Source organism: Limulus polyphemus, unplaced genomic scaffold (assembly GCF_000517525.1).
Source record: "Limulus polyphemus unplaced genomic scaffold, Limulus_polyphemus-2.1.2 Scaffold781, whole genome shotgun sequence".
Classification (NCBI taxonomy): domain Eukaryota; kingdom Metazoa; phylum Arthropoda; class Merostomata; order Xiphosura; family Limulidae; genus Limulus; species Limulus polyphemus.
Window position 1 is genome coordinate 128,187 of NW_013666391.1, and position 9,659 is coordinate 137,845.

Consider the following 9,659-nt stretch of genomic DNA (forward strand, 5'->3'; position numbering starts at 1 on the left):
ATATATACTTGAACAGCCTACCATGAATATTGAAACTAAAAGCACATTATATTTGCTTTGATTTGTCCCATGAAATACATTTTAAAAAGTTGTACAATAAGTTTATTAAACACATTCAAGGTACCAAGAAAATACATTTGCTGAAAAAATTGTCATGGTATTTAAATTTTGTAAAACAGTTTATATTCTTATTTATTTAATAAAATATATACCGGAAGATATTTTGAACTGGTGAAAACGTATTATGAAATGAGATGTCAGTGTTGGAACAACAACACATGAAGGCAAAATAAATTGGTGTTTGTTGTTTAGTGATTGAAACATGTTTTGTCTTTAAAAGCATGTATTATTAAGACTCAAGTATAAGTCATGCTACAAATACAGTATACAATGTTGTTAATGCTTAGAGTGTATTGCATACTGCTTTGATGAATGTAGTAATGATCAGGTGATATCATTTAGAACATTTAATATTGCAATATGCAGATATCATAACTGTAGCCTTTTCAGAATGTAGAAAATTAATATATCTTTATTCTGGTAACTTTCAAAATCATGTGTAAGTATCGTGCATTTATTTACAACTTGGTGTTGAACCAAATCTTCAACTATAGTCTATTTCAAGCAGTTTTAGGGACTTCTCAATCCTTGTTGAAGGTCATTGTTAGAACATTTGTGTCTTTGCAGTGGGCTGTTTGTCTTGAAAGGGGTTAGCATTGGACAGTTTTTGTGAGTGGACTGGAATTTTGTTAATGTCCATTGGTCAGATCAAAGTTATGGTAAAGAGTTCTAGGAAATTTGTAAAGTTTGTTTAAGACTTCAGATAAGCTAAAACAATCAAAATTTTTTGTGAAAGTCGTTGTCAAGTGTCGATAATACAAATAATAACCACTGCAAAGGTGATAAGAATATTTACCCTTCGAACACCACAGTTTGTCAATAAATAGTTTTTGTGTTTGTTGGTGTTGGTTAAATATCAACATCAATATTTAAGGTGGGATGCAAAGGTTGGATACATTTTTCTGAATTTCCAGCTTCTAGAAATTTCTTTAATTCTTGTTTCTGTGGAAAGTCCTGTTTGACCTATGTCTACACTATTGCAGTCTTGATACATTAATTGGTAAACACCACTGTTGCTGTACTTTTCAATTTTATCTTTCTTGTTGCACAACATTTTGCCTGGATTGTTTATACAGTAGAAAGCCAGTCTGTAGACTTCTTTGTTCAGTGTGTTATATATATTTTATGAAAGGGTTTTCCAGTGTAGCTTATCTTAAACAATTTCTTTTTGTTGTAGTTTGGTACAGTATGTGGGTATATTTATTTAAGTTTATGGGTTTTAATTTTTTAAACAACAATGTGTCAGTTAAGTTTGTTGTATAACCATTGTTTTTAATTCAGTTTCATAATCATCAGATGACAAGGGTACAGTGATAAGCCTGTGTAACAAACTATGGAATATGGCAAGTTTGTGAGATAGTGGATGTCTTGAAGAGGCATGTATGATAGTGTCACTATAAGTTAGTTTTCTGAAAATTATGAAGAAATGTTTGCCGTTATTTATGTTAATATTTAAGTCCAAAAAATTAAAGTTTCTGATTTTCACTAAATTCCATAGTAAATTTAATAAATTTGTTTTGTGAATGTAGAAGAGTTACAAAATTATCAAGTTGACATTTGGAGCCTGTCCAAAGACAAATCGTATCATCAACATGTCTGTACCAATAGTTAACTTATTTTGTAGTATTTTCATCACTGAACAATTTCTTCTCTAAATTATCCATGAAAACTTGTGCAAGCAAAGGAGAGAGAGAGGAACCCATAGCTAACCTGTCATTGTGTTTATATATTTGGTCATCAAATTGTTCTAATCTAACAAGTGGTTGTTATTGTTTTTAAATCCTGGGCTTGTACAAGGTTTACTTTTTATTTATCCATTAAATTGCTAATAATTTCTTTATATTCATTAATGGGTATACTGGTGAAAAGACTACAAACATCAAACAAAACAATTTTGGCATCATTCGGTATTTTTACATTTTTTATTTTTCTAGAAGTTCTATAGAGTTTTTAATATTAAACTTAGGTTTAACACCAGTTAGATTTTTGAAAATATTGTGAGCTTTCTGTGCTAGTTTGTAAGCAGGAGCATTTTTGTATAGGAAACAACACATCTGGTAGGGATATTTGTGTTGTGCAGTTTAGGAAGTTCATACAGATGTGGCGAGCAAGGGTTCATAACATTTAATGACATAGTTTGGAGTTCCTCAAGTAGGTTCTTGCTGTTTTTCAACAAAGATTTAACATTGTTGTTAAAGGTTTTGGTGGGGTCTATGTTTAGGAGTGTGAAACTTTTAGAATCAAAGAAGTCATTGATTTTACCATGATAATCTTGTTTTTCAAGTACAACAGTTGTATTACCTTTATCTGCTTTTGTAATTATTAAACTATCAGTTTTAATTTTAGATTTTATTGATTTAATCAGCTTGGACTCGTCATCTCCATTTTTAGCACAGTTCTCAGAAGAAGTTTGAATAATTTTAAAGTATATATTATTTGTTACAGAGTCAGATTAAGCACAAGTGCTACCTCTATATCTATTGCAAGATTTTCAAAGTATTTTACACTTATCCTAGACTTGTGGCAATATTTTAAACCTTTACTTAGTAAATTAGACTCTTTTTTTGGGGGGGGGGACTTAGATTTAGAAAGGTTTACTAACCAAAGATGGAATTTTGAATGGTAATCTACTACTAGATTTGAACTATTTTCATGTTTAGTCAGATTATCCAATTTACTTATTCATATAATTAGTGTGTATCAGCTGACATACATTGTCATGTTTGTCTCTGTCCAATAGATCAAATTCCACAGAGTGAAAATGGAAACACAGTTTGCTGTAAGCTATCTTGAAGTGTACACTTAGAGTGTCTCTAACACTGTACCAATTCTTGATCTCCTCTTTCAGCCAAGTCTTCTTTGCTGATTTTGGGGCTTTTTTGGCTGAATGTGAAGTGTCTTTGGTCTTCAGTGAGATGTATTTTGGGGGGAGATTCCATGTCTCACACTAGTTATTGAACCAGAGGTGTTGAGCTACTAAGCAGTGTTTAATTTTCAGTCTTTTATATATATAATTGATACTTGAAACTGTTGGTACTTGGTGAAACTCCATAATTAAAGAATTGAGGAAAAAACAAAGACACTTGTATGTTTCACAAATACTTCATTTATTAATGACCATGGTTTCACTAGTAAAGGCATCGGGTACAGACTGAAATAGTTTGTAAACAGGTTTATATATATGTTTAACCAAATAACTGGAAGTAACCTTGACATTCAGCTTGAGTAATTAAATGTGTTTATTTGTCATAACTTTCACTGTAAACAACTGACCTAAAACATTGTGACATCACTTATTTAGGAAGCTTCACAATTAGTTGAATTAATTTCAATATGGAGAGTAGACGAGTTTATTCTGTAATCTTTAATGAAACTTGCTGAAAATGATTTTAACAAGCATATGTTATTAGGAATCTTATAACTCGCATTGTTATGGACCCATGAGTAGTTTAGTGTATAAATAGTTTATAAATACTTGTTAGTGAATCTGATGGGGGTACATATGGATCATATTTATAATTCCAGAGTTAAGTCTTGCCTAGCTGAAACATCTAATTTTTATAGCACATAGTACGTACCTGTTGAGCATCAGTGAACCTTGATACTAAAGTTTTTTTACATGTGAAAATAGGATGAAGTTTCTATGATTGATGATGGATTTCCATGATCCAAGTTGATGGCTCCTTGAATTGAATTTCTGATGGCATTCACTGAACCAGTGTGACAATAATGTCTTAGGTTGTGAATTAATGGGTTAAAAGTTTTTGATATTATTAGAAAAAAAGAGGGGATAGTTCAACACAACTTTATTGGATTAATTATATACTGTCTTTATGTACCTCATGGCAGATTTAGATTTGGACATCAAGTTATATTTTGGAACTTACATACTCAGAAATTAAAATAATCAGATCTTGGAAGATATTCTAGTCTCTTTTTTTAATAAGGATGTATCAATTTTTATATAATAGTTGTTCAACATGTAAAAAGTCATGTAAACAATAAAAAAGGCATACTTACACTACAAGGTTGTATGTAGTTTATTTTATTTTTACGTATTTGTTTAAATAACTTAATCATTATATGAATATATGTTTCACATTGTTTACTGGCATGTCTGAGCTATTTTTATCTTTAATGTTGTAAAAATATTAGAATATTCTTTAATATACTCTTTTAATGAAGATCTTTGTAGTTCTTTTCAGATATGTCGTCTTCCGTCCATTTCTTGATGAGATTCTGATTGGCAAAATTCGTAGTTGTACAAGAGACGGAGTATATGGTAAACTTGCTACTCTTATTCCATTAACAACGTTTTTGATTATTGTAAGATTTTTAACAATAATCTAGTCAGAAACTTTGAATAAAATGTTTTTTTTGTCCACAGCTATTGAATGATCCTCACTCTTGTGCTTTGAAGTTTTATTGCTGTTAGTTCCTTTAATTGATGTCCAATTATTGGATTAATCACAATTTAACACTTATGTTTTGACAATCTTAATGGTCCGTTGTGTAAACTTGCTACTGATTATTCCTTCAGCCAATCATACTAGTCATAACATCAAGTTAATTAGTGTAATTGACCAATAAGAGTCCATGTGCTATAAAAGGAATGTTGTGTGGTCAGGAAGTGTAAACTGTGTTTTTCCTTACAGTCAAAAAAATGATGAGTTTAATTACTGTAAACATCAAAGATAGCTGATTACACCTCATGTCAGACTACAGATACTTTCTTTATATTATTGAAAATATGATTGGCAAGCTTTTGAATTGGAATTGGCTCAAAAGTTGTTAAACAAAGCTACAAATAAAACATGTTTGAACAATAATGTAGTTTTTATTATTTTATTTCACACTCAAGTTACAAGTGGCTTTTCATGTACTCAAGAGGAAAGAAAGTGTACATAAACTATTAATAAACTGTATAGTACTTGAGTTTAATTTTGTTAATGGAATTTATGAAATTACTTGTCTTCTGTAAAATAGAGCAATAAATAAAAATTGAAACTAACATAGACTTCTGCTTTTCATAAAAAAATCATTAACTATTTTGATGTAAACTTTCTTGAGCTATTTGATTAGTTATTTGCATCATATTTGAATTCAATGCTAGGTTTAGTTATTAAATGTTTTGGCCAAATATTTGTAACTTTAAAGTTCAAATGGCCAGGGTGAGTATTTTTATTCCTTTCTAATATGACACCTCCTTTCACATAACAGCTTTTCTCGATCTTCTACTGTCCTCTAATGCATTCAAAAGAAATTATCCTCACTGGATGCACTTATACCCCATAAGTTCGAGCTGCTCATTTAGCATGCGTAGAACATGCAGCAGTTCTCTACCAATAGGAGCACGACACACTCTCCTAGAGCAGCTGGCTCTCTATGTATTATTCTACATATACCTCACTTTCTTGCTTCACACACTACGAGTTGGACATGTTTCTCACTTGCTTTCAGTTTTCAGTGCATTGTGTTGTTTGTTTTTTGATGTTCTTCCGGACTCCCCACCACCTTTTACCCCTCCCTTCATTGAAGTTTGAGAGACCTTCCCACTTTCCACTTTCTAGCTGCTGGATTGGTGGACCATGAAGGCATCCTCATGGGTGTCGACCATATGTCATAACATTACATGTCTTTACACTCAGTTGAGAAGAGGGCAAAGCTGGGAACCCTCCCTCCTGGAGTTTTGTTCCAAGAGATACTGATGTAGGTGGGAGTTGGACCAGCAAATGCTGGATCCTCCTTGTTATACCGAGTTCAGGTAGGTAGTGCCTTGTTCCTACAGTTGAGGCTGGTAGATACCCTCTCCCCCTTCTTGATAATTCCGGTTGCATTTACCTGTTCTTATGGTCGAGTGTAAGTTTCACATTCTCGTTTTAATACTGAGTGCAAGTGTTTGCTTCCATGCTCTTACGGTTAAGTTCAGTTCATTCTTTTCCTGCTCTTAATACCAGGTTCAGGATGACTCTCAGTTCTTACAGTTGGATTGAGGTTTAGACATGGCCCTGTAATTCCGGGTTCACTTTGTTGTACTTCCAGTCTCCTACAGTTGATTTGAAAGTTTGTCTGAAGGTTCCTGTTTACTTACTTCCTCATCATAATTCCAGTTACTTGGAGTATAGCACTCTGTTTACTTTGGTTGGAGTCGGTATATATATATATATATATATCATTCACAGTCTGCTTGGGCAGTACTCAGCCTCATAATACCGAGGATGGGACATGGAACCTCATCTGTACGGTTGTGGCTGGGTAGATGCTGTTCTTTTGTTTTCCAAGGCCTTTTCTTTTAATAATTCCTGCCTTGATGCCACCAATTTCTTAAAGGGCAAACAGCATACCTGTTCTAGATGTGGTGCAGTGCCCCACAGATGTGTTTCCCCTCTATTACCAAGCACCCATGTTCAGTTCTCCACGAATGCCTTCTGCAGGAGGTCTCCTGTTTTGTATATTAAATCAGTCCCTCCATCTACTCAATGTGGGATTCTAGCCGTTATCTGAGAGGAGTTATGTATCATATCAGAATTTATATTCTCACACTGAGAATATATTTCTGATAGATACTTACCTCTCCTCACATATTTCCCACCCTTTCTCCCCACTACTGGTGTTATTATGTTTCTTGTGTGCCTTATCTCAAAAGTGGTGTATATGTAGAATAATATAAAGAGAGCCAGCTCCTCTAGGAGAGTGTGTCATGCTTCTATTGGTGAATAGTTGTTGTGCACACCATGCATGCTAAATGAGCAGCTCGAACTTATGGGGTATAAAGACTAGTGCATCAAGTGAGAAAACTTTATTTTCAATAAATTAGATGGTGTGGCAGTAGAAGATCAAGAAAAGCTGTTATGTAAGAGGAAGTAAGTATCTAACAGAAATAAATTTTTAGTGTAAGAAAATTATAGATTTTAAGTGTTTTGTATTATGTATAATCTTTTACATTTAATAAATATTTTTGTAGTTTTTACATCTGGCACTTTGTTATACATTATTGTCATGCATAAAATTTAATCCATAGAGTATTTTTCCAACAAATATGGGATATTTCAACATTATATATATATATTTTTTGTATTAAAGAGCCTCCCTGTGTCTCAGCAGTAAGTCTGCAGGGGCTTACGACGCTAATAATCACATTTTGATACCAGTGGTGGACAGAGTGCAGTTAGCCCATTGTGTGGCTTTGCATTTGACAGCAACCAAGTATATATTAAAAAAGAACTGAAGTCATATTTCCTAGAGTTATGTGAAATTGTTAGGCAACTATGAACTTAGAATTGCTTTAAACTTTTAATATATATACTAGGGCTTATAGTAGGTGGTTGTAAACCTATTGATATGGCCAACTTACAAGGTAGATCTGCTAGTCTTGTTAGTTGGATGAAAGAAAGAGTTTGCTGGCTGTGTTGTTTTTATTTCTCTGTAAGACACTTTTTTATGATTTCATAAAGTAGTATGTATTGTATGATTTGGAATTAACAAGACTTTGTCCACTTCAGTTCTACAAAGTTGAAGTAGACTGCACTACACTTACCTGACACCCTTACTAGATTTCCATCAAAAAAAAAGATGGAGTAGATTAAATTATATTCTTAAATGTTAATTACATGTTGGAGAATTAGTGTCCAGAAAATATAGAAATAAGTAAAAAATAACTTGGTAAATTGTTTTTAAATTAAATTTTATGTTCCTTGTTTTTACATTGGTATTCCATGATATATTAAACGAAAGAAATGAACTCAGTTGTGAAGAATTAAAATAAACTAGCTTATGGCTAAATGCATATCAGAACTTAGGTAATGAACAATATCTCAAATATATAGTATTTTTATTATGTTGCTGATAAAATCTGTTATTAAAATTATAGACAACAGTACGAATAACTGTTAAAATGTTTATTGCAGTTTCCCTTGGATTTTTTGATGATATTCTTATACCTCCCGACTCACTTCAGCATCCTTCAAGATTGTATCCTTTCATTGTTTATTACAATACTTTTTATGTTTGTAATTACATTTATTACATTGGACCTACATTTAGAATTGCAAAATATATTTTAAAGTTTTCAATCACTTTTTTTTTTAGGGCTGTGCCCTGTTTTTAGTAAAACAGATTTTATTGTTTAACAATTTAACATTGTATGTTTGTTTTTAATCTTTAACTTTGATGATATTATAATTCAAAGAATATATTATAAAAGTAAAGATCAGTGTATGTAAAGTATAAGTCTACAACTGTGTTAAGCAACTTCAAGTTTTAATTTGTTTGTTTATATTCTTATATTAAATGTATAGTATCTGCTTGAAAAGTATAGAAAAATTCAACCCAAATATTGTAAATAAATTTTTAGGTGCTAATATAGTGTGTGGTCTATAAAGATATTTACACTATAGTGTGCAGTTTCTACAGATACTATCATCATCATCATTTTAATGATTCACTAAAACATAATTTCTTACTAAATAATTTATATCTATTCACGGTTTTGTTCAGTAAATAATAATAATTTAATAAGCTGTGTGTTCTAAAAAAGTACCTTAAATGAAGGTTATAATTGTGCTAGTTTTGATTGTTGGAATTTATTTCATTCCGATTATATTTGTCCCGAAACCGCAATGGTATTTTGTACTTTATTAGTTTAAAAGCGTTATTTATAATAAATGGCACCAGTTGCAAATAAATGAAAGTTAAAATGGTGATGATGATAGTATCTGTGTAGACTGCACACTATAGTAGCACCAATTTTTATTTAGTTCATATGTGAGTACTCAAATATTTGTCATTATTTACTAGTCGTGGCTTCAGGTTTTTATTTACTTCTATTAATTTTTTGTGAAAGAATATAAACAGTTGTTCATGATCTGTGATAATTTACTTATTTAGTTGACTTGCCTTGGTTATCCCTATGGCCTGTGAGCACACAGATTAATAGCCTGGACCTTCTTGTAATTGTCTTACTGTTGATAAAAAATTTCACAGAACACATTATTGATGTTTTTCCAAGGGATTTATGATGATTATAATGATAAGTTAAACATCTGGATAGTCAATAAAAATGTTAAGGTGAATCCTGCATATATATACTATCAGGCTCATATGCTAACAAATGGGAATTAATGCTGTAGTACTTACATTGGTCTCACATGAACTTCTGTGTCTTTGGTTGTTCTAACAGACACATGGAAGCTGTGATATGTGCAGGGATGATGGACTTGGAAAGCATGTTAAGGGAGGGGGACAACATTTACCTTAGTGTGTTGTCCAAAGTCCTCCTACAGTGAAAATGCATTATAGAGCAAATAGGGAGGGGGGGGGGGGTAATACAAACTAAATGTGGAGCAGTTACCACTTTTGGGCATAAAATTTTCAGGAACTACAATCGAAAAATCATGTCATGAAAAAGTTAGGCCAGAGATCAAAACAGTAAAATAAAGTAATAATAAAAACAAATGAAAATTTTGTATATATATATATATATATATATATATATATATATGTGTGTGTGTGTGTGTAGTAGTATTGTTCTTTCTTTCTTT

The 9,659-nt window shown here is 31.8% G+C and overlaps 2 protein-coding genes across 2 annotated transcripts in view; one reads left to right on the forward strand and one right to left on the reverse strand.

Annotated features, from left to right (window-relative positions):
* Positions 1-9,659, forward strand: part of LOC106460496 (DNA-directed RNA polymerase III subunit RPC8-like) — a 29,808-nt gene that overhangs the window by 7,681 nt on the left and 12,468 nt on the right. Inside the window, exons 4-5 of the mRNA XM_013920201.2 lie at positions 4,316-4,402; positions 8,028-8,091. Coding sequence (XP_013775655.1) covers positions 4,316-4,402; positions 8,028-8,091 — 151 coding nt within the window. The remainder of the gene's footprint in view (positions 1-4,315; positions 4,403-8,027; positions 8,092-9,659) is intronic.
* LOC106460494 (F-box/LRR-repeat protein 16-like) overlaps positions 8,924-9,659 on the reverse strand; it is a 47,419-nt gene continuing 46,683 nt past the window's right edge. The window contains exon 4 of the mRNA XM_022387242.1: positions 8,924-9,080. The gene's annotated coding sequence lies outside the window, so the exon portion shown is untranslated. The remainder of the gene's footprint in view (positions 9,081-9,659) is intronic.